The sequence below is a fragment of the Pelobates fuscus genome, chromosome 8 (assembly GCF_036172605.1).
Source record: "Pelobates fuscus isolate aPelFus1 chromosome 8, aPelFus1.pri, whole genome shotgun sequence".
Classification (NCBI taxonomy): domain Eukaryota; kingdom Metazoa; phylum Chordata; class Amphibia; order Anura; family Pelobatidae; genus Pelobates; species Pelobates fuscus.
In genome coordinates this window covers 54,245,950-54,263,765 of record NC_086324.1, presented here as the reverse complement: position 1 = coordinate 54,263,765, position 17,816 = coordinate 54,245,950, and the positions used below count along the sequence as shown (strand labels likewise).

The following is a 17,816-nucleotide window of genomic DNA, read 5'->3' as shown; positions in this document are numbered from 1 at the left end:
CAGTAATGGCCATTATTCTGGTATGCCTTAAAGTTGCTGTCACCTCAAACTTCCCTTTCTCCTATTGTTACCGCTTTTTTTAGAATTTGTTCTAATTTTCTGATCTATTTTCCTTTAAAAAAAAATAAGACTAAATAGGGACCACTTTGTCTTCTGTATTTTTTCTACACTTGGCAATCTTGACAAGAGGTGGAACGTAAAGCAAGCTTTACCCTTTGTTAGCTTGACAAAGGAAGTGGAGCTACGCTTCACCCTTTTGTCACAATTGTCAAGTGTAGGAAAAATACACATGACAAAGTAGTCCCTATTTTATCTTATATTTTAAAGAGAAAAAGAACAGATTCTGAAAGAGGAAACAATAGTATAATGGTACGTTTGAGGTGACAGAGACACTTTGTACTGTGAACCACTGCTCTAGAGAAAGGCTGCAGACTTGTGTCAAACCAACGCTGCATTTTGATTGGCTGCTACATGTATTCAGCAAGTCAGACAGAATTCAAATCCTAAATCCCATTTTATATTTTTAAATTGAGGTACAGCAGCAATGTGCCAGTAAATAAAAGCATGCCATGTAATACAGCGGTATGTACAAGAGCTGACTTGTCATCTATCACCTGTCTTTCACGCCACCTTCCATGGGTACTGCAAAGTACACGCAATCCACAAGTGCTTCTCGGCTGTTACGTCAGCTTACTTGTGTAATGTGCTCTTCGCGCACTCTATATCATGGAAAGGACCTGGATGTATTTGGGCTTTCTACTCCAGTATGCCTGTCATTGACAGGTACCGAGTAAAGTGCACTCACTTTGATATCACTTTATATGATATGTAATCCCCCCCCCCAACTAACAGTCAACTGACATTTTTATTTTACAGCTCAAACTGTCTTTGTACAATATAAAATTTGCAAATCAGTTAAATTTTCAAACATCATAAAAGAGAATAAGAGAATAAGAAAAGGAAAATAAACGGGAAAAGAATAAGATTCATTGCTCTAGTTAATGTCATGTGTGCATTTTAACTAGCTTGCAGAAAATTACATTTATTAACTTTAAATTTATTTTTTTTACTATTCCATCAACATAGTGGAAATATTCCAAAATTGAGAGCAATGCGCAGCAACACAGCCGCCCCCACACATAGAATTGAGTCCGCTGCACCCTACAATTCCTAGTATGCACACACAATTTATATAAAATATATTACGCTGAGGTACATTGAATATATTATTATATATGTATATAGATATCCATCTATCTTGAGCATTTAAAAAAAAAAAAAAAAAAAAATCCATAAGAAATGGGTAATTACCGGTATATTAAAACAATGGGTGTTTAATTCCAAACAGTTACAGCAGTTAACGGGTTTATAGCCCAGCTCCTCCCCCACCATTACCACAGATAAATACATATTATACAATAATGAATGGGTCACAGGGATTGAAGGTCATCTTTGACAAGGTCAAAAAACAAACGTATAACAGTACAAAAGGTTCACACAATCTGTTTACGCTCCCACGTCTGAGGGTGATACTGTATATCTGTAAGAATATAGTTTGTTGTCTGCACCTCCACTCAGGATCACCTGTGGAAAGAACGGTAATATTTACATCTAGTAATAATATAATCAGTATCTTAAATCATGGTATAATACAGTTATTGGTTAAATGACATTATGTAGAGAACAGCCGCTGAATGCCAAAGATTCACATTTAATTACATTGAAGTTAAAATTTATTCTGTGGTATCCCATATTTTTATGACATTGTCGCTCACATTGTATAGTGAAATTAAATTAAAAGGGGACTGCCACTTCTCAGGATTTGTAATATATTACTTACGGTTTACTTAATCCTATATTTAACAAATAATTCTTTGGACGTTGTGAAAAAAAAATCTAACTAAATGAAGAAATCCACACCCTTTTCATCCTGCAACTGGGGGCCTTATACGTAACTACCCATCATTCATTGACAAAGCCCTTTTTGTACCTGGCAGTCAGCATAGAAAAAAGCATACAGAGAAGAGGAGAAACTAAACAATATTTTGTCTTCTCATCTTGATTTGGAATCTTTGCCCTGAAACGAACACTCCATGGACATTTTATTTGTAAACAATTTAGTGCATATACCACCAATGAAAACATACATGTATTTATTTCTGTATGTTTTCATTGGAGTATATGAAAAAACAGCTTGCAAATGCTGCAGTCTTTGCAAGGCTTCCCCACTTTCCCAGGTGCAGACTTCTTAAAAAATAGCCTGTTTTTTTTTTGTTTTGTTTTTTAGTAATGGCACAAGATGAGCTAAAACCATCTTGAGATCGCAGCGGAGACCCACCGAAGGGCAGGCTATTTGCACGGTTGTCCGCTCTTAGTACTCTCTTGCTAGACTTATTAAAGGACCACTATAGGCAACCAGACCACTTCAGCTCAATGAAGTGGTCTGGGTGCCAGGTCCCTCTAGTTTTAACCCTGCAACTGTAAACATAGTTTCAGAAAATGCAGAGAATGAGTAATGCTTTCCTATGGACTGTTTGAATGCGTGCGCGCATTCGGCTCCAGACGGGAGCCGACGTAGGAGGGGGACAAGAGGTCACCAGCGTCAAGGGAGCACAGCACTGGATTAAGGCAAGTGGCTGAAGGGGTTTTAATCCTTCAGCCCAGCAGAAGAGGGTCCATTAGGTTGGGGGGACCTAATGACCCTATAGTGCTTTAAGAAGCATCTGTGCTGGTGCTGCAATTGCGGCTTTCCAATGCCACTCCATACGCTGTAGTACAGCTCACTGCACGTCAGCCATTTCCGTTAGCCCTGTGGAGCGAATAGAAGTGGACTTCAAACTGTGTAGCACGCTGTAGCAAGCTGAAATGCTTTAAGTCTCTGGAGTGTTCCTTTAACATGTCATTTAGTAAATCTTTCATATAACATTTAAAAGTAAACTGAGAATCTCAGGAAAAAAAGCTTAACACAAAAAAGTTATAGGTGAAAAATATTGCAAGCTCCAGATATAAGATATACCTAGAGCTCAAAATGGACTGAAGAGGTAATAAGGGCATAACCCAGAAAACAAATCAATAAACCAAAAACTAGTGAGAGAAGGATCCCAACTATAAAAGAAAGGGCCTAACCTCAATGAAATTACCTCCCACTCAAAATCATTCTAGGGTAATGGCATAATAGAAATCAACTTTATTAGAAAACCAAAAGATTAAAAGCATAAAACTATAGAAATAAATAGTGTGCAGTGTAAGGTAAAATAGTTGGTCAGACCATTGACCAATTAGTAAGAAAATAGTTTTAGAACGAACAGGGAATAGGGACTAGATTAAGACAATTCAGTCCTAAATAGAGTGTAAGACCAAAATTAATGCCTAAAAAAAAATCTTTTTAGAATACTATCCCAATATTACAACAGTGTCTCTTTGATAAGAAAGAGATACAAATAATCTAGATTGGGGACACCCGGACACTGAATCAAGATGTGTTCATAGTGTATTTGGATTTAATATCGTAAGCTCAGTAGACGTATCTAAAAAGGCATCATAGCTGGTAGAGTAAAGGGATAAAGAAAGGAAGTTTATTTCACTTGTTATAGGTTTAAGGATGAGATGCACAAAAAGCTCGGTAGCAAGCTGAAATGCTTTGAGTCTCTGGAGTGTTCCTTTAACATGTCATTTGGTAAATCTTTAATATAGTAGTTAAAAGTAAACAGAATATTTGGAAAAAAAGCTTAACACATGTTATCGGTGATTTTCCATGGGTTATTCAATGGTGTAATTCCCAGAGTAGTGACAGTTCCCCCTTAAAAAGTAGTGATTCTTAACTTTTGGCTCTGGACACAAAATTGTGTACCCGTGCTATTTCAACAAGTCCATGATGACTGGAGGAGGCAGATTATATGTATCAACACTTAAGGTGACTGGCTGGGATAAATGTGTTCCTGTGATAGCAGTGCCTCTCCTAATACATTGGAAAGCCAGCTTACACATGAGATTTGTAAGTTTATTATTATGCAGAATTAATCGGTTAGATTATACATTTTACTTGAAGAACTAGTCATTATGGCAATTTTAAAACCATGAATGTATTGTCAAGCGAAGGCCATGTATTCAATATGGTCTGTATTTAAAAAAATAAAAAAAATGAGAATTTCATAGAATTTAATTTATACTTTGTGCCGGTTTAGTGGATCTTAACACTTTTAATTATAGCTGCTTACTGTATTTCTACTGTATTTCTAATATTTCTGTGCAAAACAATGGTCCTTACCCCAGCCTCTGTCCATTCAACACTAAGTACTTTATCCTCATGAGCAGCTAAATCATACAGAGGTGCTTTACAGCTGGAAGGGGGGAGAAGACAAAAAAGGTTAGGCATCCATGTTTGGAAAACAAACACTAATAGAAAATTACTCTTTTCATGGTTGCAACTTATTTTTTTACAAATTTTAAGGGTAAACTTGTTTAAGAACTCTACCTTCTGGTGTCCCACAGTTTCACTACTTTGTCCAAGGATCCAGAAACAAGCTGATGCTCATGAAAAGGAGACCATTTGACTGAGGTGACCCAGCCTGTGTGTGACGTCAGAGACAGTAACACCAGGGAACCATCTGGAATGAAGACACATACAAATCAAAAATGTACAAGCAAAGTCTTAGGAAAATATGTGAAATATGTTGCTTGTTTCAAAGAATAGGACTAAATAGAACCAAATCGAGGTCAATTTAACTGATCAATTTGCTGTGAAGTATTGATTTTTATCCCTCCTCTTCCTCCACTGATTATTAAACACATCAAGAACATTTCACCTCAGTCATACCAGTAAGACATACATATATAAATACGTGTGTGTGTGTGTGTGTGTGTGTGTGTGTAAAAAAAAAAAAAAAAAAAAAAATAGATAGATAGATATATATATATATATCTCAATAAGTAAGCAGAAATGTATTGAAGATATTACGTAGCCCATCGTAGATGAAGTGTTGCCAAGCAAAGATGATAGAGAAGGTAGATAAGGCCACCAGGAGAGAGTACAGTCAGTATTCCAGTAAGGATTCAGCCGATCCCTGGGATCTGCTCGTGCTACATGGTTCAGTTGGGGTGATATAAAGTAGGGATCGACCGATTATCGGTTTTACCGATATAAAATCGGCCGATATTCAGTATTTTCGGCAATATCGGTATCGGCCAATATAGCTACCGATATTGCCGATAATACCTCTTAGGACCACCAGGCTCATTACAAGCCCGGCGGTCCTGGGGGGGGCGGCAGCAAGCGCTGTCTTACCCTCCCAGCAGCTCCTGCAGCTCCATGTCTAAATCTCGCGAGACCCGCGGCTGCAGAGCGTTGCCAGGGGTTACCATGGCAACGCTCCGCGCGGCAGTAGGGGCCGCGAGATTTACACTGGGGAGATTGAGGAGCTGAAGGGAGGGTAAGACAGCGCTTGCTGCCGGACCCCCCACAGTACTTAAGAAGCCACCGGACCACCAGGGAATACTATATCCCCCTCCCTGGTAAGAAGCAGGGAGGGAGGGGGGGGACACTAAAAGAAACAAAAACAACACAATTTAAATATAAAAAAAATAAAATAATAATTAACATAAAAAAATCCCCCCCCTCCATTTTACACAAATTACATCACTACACAAACACACACACACTGCATTACATACATACACACTACACAAACACACACACACACACACACTGCATTACATACACACACACTGCATTACATACATACACACTACACAAACACACACTGCATTACATATATACACACTACACAAACACCCTGCATTACATACACACACTACACAAACACACTCTACACAAACACACACTGCATTACATACATACACACACTACACAAACACACACACTGCATTCACTATACACACACTACACAAACACACACTCTGCATTCACTATACACACTACACAAACACACACTCTGCATTCACTATACACACTACACAAACACACACTCTGCATTCACTATACACACTACACAAACACACACTCTGCATTCACTATATATATATATATATATATATATATATATACACACACACACACACTACACAAACACTCACTGCATTCACAATACACTCTGCATACACTATATATACACACACTACACAAACACTCACTGCATTCACTATACACACTACACAAATACACACTGCATCCACTACACACACAGCCCCCTGTCTAAATACACTTCATCCACTACATGTGGCATGTATATTTTGTGCATTTACCGTTAGAAAGAGTTTATTTTTTCAAAATGGTAAATGTACAGAATATCGGCAAGTTATCGGCTATCGGCCTGAAAGTTCACAGCTTATCGGTATCGGTATCGGCTCTAAAAAATCAATATCGGTCAATCCCTAATAAGACCTCAATCGGATCGCGTGAGGGAATTGCAGTGCAGCAGGATCCTTATTCGGCTGTACTAACTGCCTCTTCCCACTCCTATTCTCTGCTCTGTGTTTACGTCTTGCAGAGAGCATTGTGCAAAGAGGACAGGCAGTGGTTTTGTAAGGGGCCACCACGAGTTCTGATAGCAGGGCAGTGGGCAAGTGGACTAGATGCACAACCCTAAATTGTGTCTCTATTAGAATTGCTTTCTGCTGCTTAAAACTAACCTTTGCCCCGTGGATCCCAAATGCGAATATGTCGGTCTGTGCTTCCAGATGCAAGACGTTTGCACAGTGGTGAGTAGGAAATGCAGTTAAAAACCTTATTTCCTGTCTAAATGAGAATTAAACAAATAATATTATAGGACACAGCATTAATTTACTTGAAATTCCCAACAATTCACACTTTAAAAAAAAAAAATAGCACGGACAATTTTGATTCATGTCTGTTCCTTCCAGTGCACTTGCTAGTTTTTTGTTTTTTGTTTATTTAATTATGCTTGTTTTTCAGTATAAAACAAAATTCAATGTGAAACGAAAATAAACAAGTAACATATGTGAGGAAAAGTAAACATTATAGAAATGAGACAACATAATAATAGATGTTCCCATGAGTCTATTAATGTGTGTAAAATGGGCTGTATCTCAGTCAAAGTGACCAACAACAGACTGTAAGGGATTAAATCTGGAGAAGCAATTTGTAACTAATGGAAAACAATATATAAAAAAAAAAAAAAAAAAAAAAAATACTTTTGAGGACCAGTTTGAAGATCGTGGCTGTAATGGTAGTATAAGGCAGACGGGATTTCAAAGGGAATTTCAAATTTAAGGCCAAAGTAGCCAAACTCAAAACATACTTAGCTGGAAAAATTTCCAGATCGGCTACTTTGAACTTAGATTTAAGTTTCCATTGAAATCCGACTATTCTCACTTTAGTAAACAACCCTGTAAGGTTTCAAACCTCTGGATAGATTTTGGTGTTTCGTCGACTAAAGCAATAAGTCTACAAAATAGCTTTATTTATTCATTTGAAGAGGGAACATCATATAGTAACAAGATCCTCTTGCTTTCTCTGTACAGTAGACTAACAAACTTCCAGCTGTCTGAGTTTAAAGCTGTACAGAATTATTCCCTAAACCAAAAAGGCAAAAAAAAAAAAAAAAAAAAGCTGATCTGGAAAACGTTTCCAATTGCCTTATGTTAACAGTTTCATTATTTCAGCCTAAATTTTGCAATCTGAATATTCAATTTGGATAGTCAGTAGCCCTGCTAGTGAATAATGTAGTCTTGTTGCATGTGCATTAGCACACACTGACACACAATGGCTTCTCTCATTGGCTGCACCATTAGTAGCAACTTTCAATAAGTATTCATATAATCTGTTTAAATTAGTCATAAAGTGATGGATTCTTTCTATATGCAAGTGTTCTAGAACTAAAATAAATGATCTCCACATTCCAAGTTAACAATGTTCTTGTCACTTAATACAGGAATATTGTCAGTCTAGCAGTAGAAGAGGTCTATATATAATCCAATTTAAAAATAAAAAAAATATGAAGAAAATATTACCAAAGAGGTTTTGGGTGAACTCGTTTCAACATCCCAGATCTTAATTGTATGATCCCATGACGCACTGCAGATTTCATCTGCATCAGACCACAGGACAGAAGAGACAGCTTCAGTGTGGCCGGAGACTGTAACAATAGGAGTCTAAAATGAAAGAAAAACAAAAAATAACACATAAATGGACAGTCAATCCGTCTAGAGTTCAATTTAAATTATGCTATGTGCTGATTATGTAATCTTTAATGTGACAATAAATTGAAATAAATATGATCAGCAAAACACGTTCTATAACACAATGGAGGTTGTGTGTGTGTGTGTGTGTGTGTGTGTGTGTATAATATATATATATATATATATTATACACACACACACACACACACACACACAAAAACCATAATATATCTGCTTTTGGTATAAAGCCAAATATTATAAACCATCTCTAAAAGACAAGGCATGGACTATGGGACCATGTGATGGTAAAATGATTACTAGTCAAAAGTATAGTCACTGTGGTATAGTCACCATTTGGCCAGGGTCACAATAACACAGGGGGCTATTGGGAGTGGCTGCTCCGACCCATACTTTGAAAAATAGCAAAAAGCAGGTAATTGTTGTTTACCCCCTCCACTCATTCCATGTGCCATGCACCCCCAGAGCCTGCTAAATAACACTGCAAATACAGGAGGAGAATTTAAAATGTTTTCAGATTTTGATACATTTTAAATAAAGGTATATTTTTATATAGGATCGATTTTTTGATATTTTTTTTTTTTTTTTTAAATCACTGTAAGCATTTTTCCTAAAATTTCAAATCAAGGCCATAATCCATAACTGTTACCATGGCAATTAATATGTACATTATATTTCTCTCATTAGACACATCAAATATTCAGCTCCTGGCCCACGAAGGCCTTAATCCAGCACATACCCTTGTTAGCCCCAGTTGCTCAGTTTTTTGTTTCTTTCTAGGACGTCCTGGAGTCTCCTCGACTTCATCCTCCTCTTCTGTGGGAACTGCAAAGAGGTGTTTTCAATCAGCGTCACTGGCAGGCACTACATCACACCTACCCCCTTAACTTTGGGTATCATCACAGCCCAAAAAAAACATTTAAAACTACACAACCCGTGTCACAAAGAAACTGAATAAAATCTTAAAAATGTAATATTTACTCCTGATTCTGAAAGAATTACTTATCACCTCCTTTTAAGTTACATGTGTAGATATATGCAAATGAAAGACACACGTGCATGTGATGCCATTGAATACAAAATATTCTCAATATAAAATGAATAGCGTTAATGTGTTTAAAAAGTTTTTACTTTGTTTTTTTTCCCCATTAGTGTCTTTACTAACCAGGATTATTTCCATTTGTAATCTTTACAGGTTATTAACAAATTAATTAACATGTCCGATAATATGGAAGAATATCAAGCCCGAATTAAAAGAAGTGAAGGTTAAATTATAGCGATTATTAGGTTATAATACCATTATTTACCATCAAAACAACCTGAAGGTTCAAGGTAAAAAAATAAATAAAAGTGTAATGACAATTAAACAGGTTTTCCATAAATCCATCAGATAACTGCAATTTCCTAAATACATCCTGCATGACATAACAGATGCTAACCTGCGGACCATATTTTCAGCATCTTATCCCATGAGCCACTGCAGAACTGAAGGAACAAGAAAAAGGTGTCATCATTAAATGATTTAGAAAGAACGCTGGTATTACAAACCATGTGCATATTTGTATCAGCCATCAATCATTATATGCCTTACATTTAAACAATTATAGTAGATTAATAAAGATATCAATGCATATATAGGAGATGGTTTAAGGTCAGTGGCCTAAGATTGAGACAGCATTAGAGGCTCGATCATAGATATGCGATTTCATGGAAATACTGATGGCTGTGTTCACCTATGATTTCCTAGACCTACTGATGGTTGTGTGACAGTAAAAATAAATTCCCCTAAAGTAATCAGGCCACCCAGGCACTAGAAGGGATATTTTGTAACTCATAAAAGATATAATATCGCTACTAAAAATGTACATATCCGTTGTTTAGAAAAAGAGACCCTCACAGGGATGCAAATGTAGAGAAGGATGCTGCATATTTGCATGCCTTGAATGAGAAGATCACAAAGCTACAGGACTACTAGATCCCCATTAGTCTATAAACAAAAAGTTTTTTTTAATAGTTTCATTTGGTCAAATGGCACATATGAACAGGATACAAACAATAACAAGGATCTCACTTTAGTCCCAGATCCATCCACTGCTATGGTGTCCACACTGGCTGCATGACCTCTGCAGCAATGCAAAGCCTTTACTTTGTTACGTTCTGCGTTCCACTCCCACAAAATGACGGTCTGATCCATTGACGCACTCAAAAGCAGGCAGGAAAGGCTATCTGCAAAAGGAAACCATGATCACTAAAAACAAAAAACATTTACTTTAACATTTCATCTCATATAAGTTTAAATATATTTAAAATTCATATTGTCCTCCTTTAGAATGACAAGTAAATAGATGAATTCATATTAAGGAAGAGAGCTTAAAATGCACGTATATACAAGGAAATGCTCGTAATGATGACTATACGAGTTTCCGACCAAGCAAAAATTTTTCAATATTGGTTTTCTACACATCTGTGTAAATAGATAAAAACAAACCGGTTCCCTGTAAATTGGATGACCATAAGATATTATCGTCTGACACACATCAAACTAAAGAATGATCAGTAAACATACAAATGAGGAGCTCACATGGAGGATTCACACAGGCCCAATTACAAAAGAACTAGACTGACACATTTAAAAGGCCAACTCTTGTTTTCTAGTCTACACACAATACAATTTGACATTTGAGAAAGGAGTCAGCGATTTGTATTCTGGAGCCTTGGCTTTGCACTTTGTTCAATCCTGTCCTTGTACATGCATTCCTTGCAGTGTAAAGAATAAGCCGCACTGCTTATTTCAAACAAGTTTGTTAAAAGGAACATGTCAACCACCATAACCACTACAAGCTCTCCGCCTGACCTCAGAGGTGCAGTGCTTAGATCACAGGCTGGGGGTTATCAGGTGATGCTCCCAGCCAATGAGCTAACGGTAGCCCCAAGTAGGAGCTTCAAGCTCTCCAAAGCTGATGAGAAATGGCAAGGAGCAGCACCCAATGTAATAATCAAACAGTTGTAAAAGCGCTTGACTACTTACATTTGAAGGGTGCAAGGGTACTGCTGGCACCATAACCACTGCAGCATGATGTACTAGTTATGGTGCTTGAAGTGTTCCTTTAAGTGCCAACACATCCTCCATCACAATACAACGGTGACACTTACCTTTTTTCACCCAGGCAACATCTTTAACAACCTCATTGTGACCAGCAATCGTCATAATTGGCTTCCCTTCTAGTGACCATATTCTGGCAGTCTTGTCATAAGACCCAGTTAGAATCCTAGTGATAAAAAGTTAATTATCAATACAGCTCAGGAAGTAAGACAAATCATTTTTATTGGCCAACTGTTAATGCAAAATTAGTAGGTATAAACTTGGCCACTCATAGAAGTGGAACAGGCTCCTGTAACCCACGGTAAAAAGCAGCCAAGAATATAGGAACCTATAGCCAAAATAAAAATATATAAAGAAAACAAACAAAGCTGTGCTAAAGCACTCTTCATAGCTGTTAGGAAGGCAGCGTAGCTACATCAAAGAAGTTATTTTGAGTCACTGAGACACCATATTTTGGCTGTTTGGGGTTGCCAATTTGCCAGATTAGCAATTTGTTGACTGCTTAGCAAGTATTTGCAGCACAGTGGTAGTATTCCTAAAAGTGATCATCTAAGCACCATAACCACTACAGTGCACTGTAGAGGGTATGGTGCCAAGATTTCCCTAATGCTTTCCAGCAGTAAACTGTCAAACCATAAACTGTTGTCATGCATGTATGGCTTCCAGTCTGGGATGGTAAATCAGATGTTCATAAACATCATACTAACTAATTAGCTGAGAAACTACTATCAGGAAAAAGGAACTAAACAACATTAGAATTATTCATTAAACAAGGGATTATTAGGATATGGCAAAGGATTAGCACATTTCAGGCAAAAAACGGAGTAATGATCCACTAAACAATACTTCCAACTTGTCTACTTTGCCCTAAAAAGTTGCAATTCCCCAGGTCAGATCCCCACAATTTCTGGTTCACATAAATCTTTTTTTAGGTGCAATTTTAGTGAATAACCCATTCACTAAACCAGGAATTTATTAGTGTATTGCAAATATTGAGGCGAAACCCCTTTATAAGCGCCACTTTCTACCACTCAATTATTTTCCAGCTCAAAAACACCCTGAAAAATCTACTAAATCAAAAATTACATAAAGAGGGTATTTACTAAAGACTGTACTGTATTAAAACAAAACCAGAATTGTAAAATGCAGGCAGACGTGGGGTTATTGAGTTATATTACAAGCAGGGTTTGGTTTTGGCAAATGATAAGCAGTTTGTTTTTGTAAAATAAAGAAGATTCTATTTAGATTTCTGCCTCTTGTGGAGACTACTTCTAATCCCCCCTTCCACTTTGTACTGCACAGGTGGCCCAGAGAAAAATTTCAAGTAATAGATTTGCAAAAAGATTCAATGAAAGAAAAACCACAACTAACTTACCACTCCTCTGAGCCCGCAATAGAGCTGATCCAATCATCGTGGAGCATGCACTCCTCCGGCTGGGGAGCCGTAAACCTTTCTACATATTCAATTTCAACTACCTCTTCCTGGGGTGAAAGAAAGATTAAAGAAAAGAAAATAAAGATCAATTTTATAAACAGAAAAAAAAGACGGTTTTAAGGAAACATAAAATCCTGATTTTTAGCTTTCTGGTTAAGTAGCAGGAAACGTGTGTGCTTTTTGGACTCTATTCTGTTGCATTCATTGTACAACATCAATAGAGAGCAAATTACACACATTGCTGACAGCAAACGTCCGCCTGAATTCTGCTGTACACAGAAACAAGAACATATTCAATCAATAAAATACAAAATTGTAAAAGATTATTCGGTTACGCAAACTCTACAACAATGTCATTTCAAATGATTCCAGATCCTTTAATGGTCAGGTAATAACTAAATTCTAGTTTTACTCTGGACATTAGAAGCATTTAAAAAATAGGAAGCAGACCATTCTTTACCATATTATAACTTATCACATTCTCCCCCTACTTTTATAAATACCAAGTTTACTTTGCCCCAATAAAAAAAAAAAAAAAAAAAAATCAATTTGCAAATTGATGAAGAGGGACCCTGCAAAAAGCTCTGTATAGAAAGCTTGCCAACCTAGCCTTAGGGTGTTTGAGTCCATGAAGGCTTGCAGATCAAAACAAATGACAGTATCACATTAACCCCTTAAGGATACATGACATGTGTGACATATCATGATTCCCCTTTATTCCAGAACTTTGGTCCTTAAGGGGTTAAGAACCAAAACCATTGCAAAAGGTCATAACATTTGCAATTATGTAAACTTTGCATACCGGTTTTCCTTTGCAAGAATACAAATATTTACAGCAAGCTAAAGTGCTTTAGGGCTCCAGGGTGTCCCTTTATATTTGATGTGTGAAAGAGATGTATATAGGCTTTTATACAGGTAATATTTATTAATATATGTGAACTGGACCCCCCCCCCCCAAAAAAAAAGTTTCTAGCACATATAATTTCAGCACAGAACACCTAATTAGTACCTTAGAGTAATAGGAATAATCACACACAAAAGTGATGTTTTTAAGTGACGTATTTCATGCTGCTTGTATTTAGGATATCACATTACAGTAATTGCATTGCAGGACAATCATAAATTAAGAAGGTATAGTTAATGTTCCAAAATACATTGTACATTTTATTTTTTTTTTAAATCACTATACATTTGTGTAGCTACACTTTATGGGGAGACTCTCACTTTAAAAATATAAAAAAGATCTGATAAAGATTTGTCACGCCACCTACAGTAGAAATCCCCTCGGCATCCATATGCTTTATAAGAGGCAAGCGCAAGAACTGCCCCTTGACGAGGAAATCAAACTCCACATGTGCGTGATCATCTGTAAAATTACAACAACATAAAATCAAATCAGAATTTTTGATAAAAGTTCATAAATACTTTGTGTCCATAAATGATAGTTTACATGAGAATATCCTCAATTATTCAAGTGACAAACAGACCTATGCAGAAAACATCTTCTGGGATATTTGTTCCTCCCCCGTCGACGTCAGCTGGCAGGGGAGACCTAATGCGCATGCGTGGCAGTTCCTGCACGTGCATTAGACCTCCCCATAAGAAAGTATTTTTAAATGCTTTCCTATGGGGATTCCGGCTATGCTGGAGGTCCTCATGCATAGCGTGAGGACGTCCAGCGGCGTTTAAAACACTTTTCATGTTCTAAGAACACGGAAGTCCCTCTAGTGGCTGTCTGATAGCCACTACAGGAGGACTTAAAGGGATTCTCCAGTGCCAGGAAAACTTATTAGTTTTCCTGGCCCTGTAGGACCCTGTAGTGCCCCTCTTCCTCCCACCCCCATCCCAAGTTGCTGAAGGAGTTAAAACCCCTTCAGTGACTTACTGGAGTCCAGCGCCGATGTCCCTTGGTGCTGGTCAGGCTCCGCCTACTCTCCTCCCCACCGACGTCAGCCGGCGGGGGAAGACCTAATGCGCATGCGCGGCAATGGCCGTGCACGCGCATTAGACCTCCCCATAGGAAAGCATTATTCAATGCTTTCCTATGGGGATTTCGGTGACGCTGGAGGTCTGCACATAGCGTTAGGAAGTCCAGCATTGCTTAAAACACTTTTCGTGTTCTAAGAACACGGAAGTCCCTCTAGTGGCTGTCTAATACACAGCCACTAGAGGAGGAGTTAACCCTGCAAGGTAATTATTGCAGTTTATAAAAACTGCAATAATTACACTTGCAGGGTTAAGGGTAGTGGGAGTTGACACCCAGACCACTCCAATGGGCAGAAGTGGTCTGGGTGCCTGGAGTGTCCCTTTAAGCCGTTATGGAGCATGGAGTGGGTCATATTTCAAATGGATATATAAAATAGATATATAATTAAAGGCCCACTCTAGTGCCAGGAAAACACTTGTTTTCCTGGCACTAGAGTGCCCTGAGGGTGCCCCCACCCTCAGTGACCCCCTCCCGCCCGGCTCTGGAAAGGGGAAAAGGGGTAAAACGTACCTTTTTCCAGCGCTGGGCGGGGAGCTCTCCTCCTCCTCTCCGCCTCCGATCCTCCCTTTCGGCTGAATGCGCATGCGCGGCAAGAGCTGCACGCGCATTCAGCCAGTCGCATAGGAAAGCATTTACAATGCTTTCCTATGGACGCTTGCGTGCTCTCACTGTGATTTTCACAGTGAGAATCACGCAAGCGCCTCTAGCGGCTGTCAATGAGACAGCCACTAGAGGATTTGGGGGAAGGCTTAACCCATTAATAAACATAGCAGTTTCTCTGAAACTGCTATGTTTATAAAAAAAAATGGGTTAAACCTAGCTGGACCTGGCACCCAGACCACTTCATTAAGCTGAAGTGGTCTGGGTGCCTAGAGTGGTCCTTTAAAGACACAGATAGAAAATGAGTAGTAATAAGCCCACCAGACTTCAATTCAATGCTTGAAGCACCTTCAAAAAAGTACTACATAAGACAGCCTGTAAACGTACAACAAAGCGGACTGGACAATAAAAACAGACAAATACATTGTACAAAAACACTTAGCATTAGGTATATATTAAAGAGAGAATCACAATCAGTATGATGTTTGGACAGCACATTTTTATAGTTCTGGCATGCCAAGAGACACAAATTATGTTTGGCTGTTTTGAAAGCCAGATTCATCAGTGGTACAGTACCCAACACTTGTGTATCTTATCATTGTCAACAAACAAACACATCCCAATGTATCATAATAGAAAAGCCATCTGTCTCTCCTCTTGCACAGTTTTCTAATGTATTCCCTTACAGACTTATGATCCAATGACACATGGCTTGAGAGATAAACACTTATCCCTAATTATATGTGTTATGTCTTATATTCATTAAGGTTTACATAGTTAAGTCTCTGATCATTAGACAATCTCTTACCCTTCTTGCTTTCAAGAACTTTGTTGATAACATTACTAAGATCTGTAGTGTCAGCAGAAGCTGGAATGGAGAATGGGACATCATCGATCCTGTGCCTAAAACAAATTGTGATATAAAAATGTGTTAATTCTTAATTTAAACAAATATTTCCATCAAATATTACACATATATAAACACGATGAAATGTAATAACAATCTCGCCTATTTGGTCATTAAATATCTAGCAACTGGATGAATACAGAAAAGGAACATTTGCTTGTATGATACATAAACAGCATATAATATTCTGGTAAGCATGTCTAACAGAAGACATATACTGGGCCTGGCCAAAAATATTTTTTCTTGCAAAGATGACTCCCAAAGAACTCCAGGTAAAAGAATATCTCCCAGGAAGGTTATTTTAGCAACAGACTATATCATATAACATGTATTTTAAACAGGTTAAATAACAAAAATTGTCTGCAGCCAATTCCACAAAGGAAAGCTTGATCTATGGGCATTCAGGGTGGTTTTTCCTATGTTTCCATGAACAATCCATATGATCTGTACAATTTCTTTCATTACCATAGTCCAGTGATGGCAACAAAAAAAAAGACCTTTGGCACTACTGTAGTTCTGGTTGGCTTAGAATCTTAAGAATTGCAATCCACAAAGTTAACCATTACTAGCAGGAACTGATCTGTTAAAACAGCAAAGCCACTCACGAGACATTAGCCAAAAATGAGTAAAACCATAGGTTTAGGAATGTGTGCTGCCCTGAATAATAAAAAAGTTGTGTAAAATAACACGACAGCATTGATCATTTAAACATTGAGCATTGAATGAAATGGTCTACGAGGCGTCACAGGCCACACAAACTAAAATAATTCCAATCACAGTTGAAGAGATCTGAATACTTTCTGTATTACTTACTTCTGATTCTGGGTAAAGAATCTCGCCTGTATCTGAGACATAGCTGCCAATTTGTCGCTAAGTCAGGAGACAAACGTGCATATAAATAAATCAGACAAGGAAACTAGGTCTGCTCGTAGCTGTGCAAACCAACCACGTGTCTACGAGGAGCAGTCCTGTTCACAGAGCGCTTCGAACTTCCGCCACTAGTCATGCCTGATCTGAAAGGCGCATTGATCAGACTGCAGAAAGAAAAAGAAAAAACTACCCAAACTGTGCATAGTATCGCATTGGCTGCGTGCACACTCATCATCACACTACCTATCAGTTTGGAATAACATTTAATACATTTTTAGTCTTCTCGTTACATTTAAATAAAATTAGTACTACTAATGTCTAATCTTCTACATTAAAACACTTTGGATTATCTTTTAAATGATGTCCACATATTGGGTTGTCTGAGAATCAAAGGAAAAAATAGAAGGACTACAGAATGTTAAAGGGACACTCCAGGCACCCAGACCACTTCTGCCCATTGGAGTGGTCTGGATGCCAAATCCCACCCCCCTAACCCTGCAAGTATAATTATTGCAGTTTTTATAAACTGCAATAATTACTTTGCAGGGTTAAAGGGAAACTCCAGGCACCCAGACCACTTGTGCCCATTGGAGTGGTCTGGGTGCCAACTCCCACTATCCTTAACCCTGCAAGTGTAATTATTGCAGTTTTTATTAACTGCAATAATTACCTTGCAAGGTTAAGTCCTCCTCTAGTGGCTGTGTATTAGACAGCCACTAGAGGGACTTCCGTGTTCTTA

The 17,816-nt window shown here is 38.0% G+C and overlaps 1 protein-coding gene across 1 annotated transcript; it reads right to left on the bottom strand.

Moving 5' to 3' along the window:
- Positions 1-1,318: 1,318 nt before the first annotated feature.
- WDR12 (WD repeat domain 12) lies at positions 1,319-17,180 on the bottom strand. The gene is made up of 13 exons (XM_063429844.1): positions 17,021-17,180; positions 16,109-16,203; positions 13,985-14,079; positions 12,654-12,760; positions 11,329-11,444; positions 10,247-10,401; positions 9,615-9,660; positions 8,915-9,000; positions 7,990-8,130; positions 6,649-6,754; positions 4,475-4,607; positions 4,268-4,340; positions 1,319-1,584 (listed from the first exon to the last, which is right to left on the bottom strand). Exons 1-13 carry the CDS (start codon positions 17,059-17,061, stop codon positions 1,507-1,509), a joined length of 1,272 nt encoding a protein of 423 aa, XP_063285914.1. The 5' UTR covers positions 17,062-17,180; the 3' UTR covers positions 1,319-1,506.
- Between the last annotated feature and the right edge of the window lie 636 nt (positions 17,181-17,816).

Bases quoted from the DNA above. Each gene is read 5' to 3' on its own strand.
- WDR12 (XM_063429844.1), bottom strand. From the start codon at position 17,061: ATGTCTCAGATACAGGCGAGATTCTTTACCCAGAATCAGAA. The intron at 11,445-12,653 runs GTAAGTTAGTTG...TTTTATCACTAG, and splicing joins ATTGCGGGCTCAGAGGAGTG to GATTCTAACTGGGTCTTATG. The intron at 6,755-7,989 runs GTAATATTTTCT...ATTCTCATTTAG, and splicing joins GTTCACCCAAAACCTCTTTG to ACAGGAAATAAGGTTTTTAA.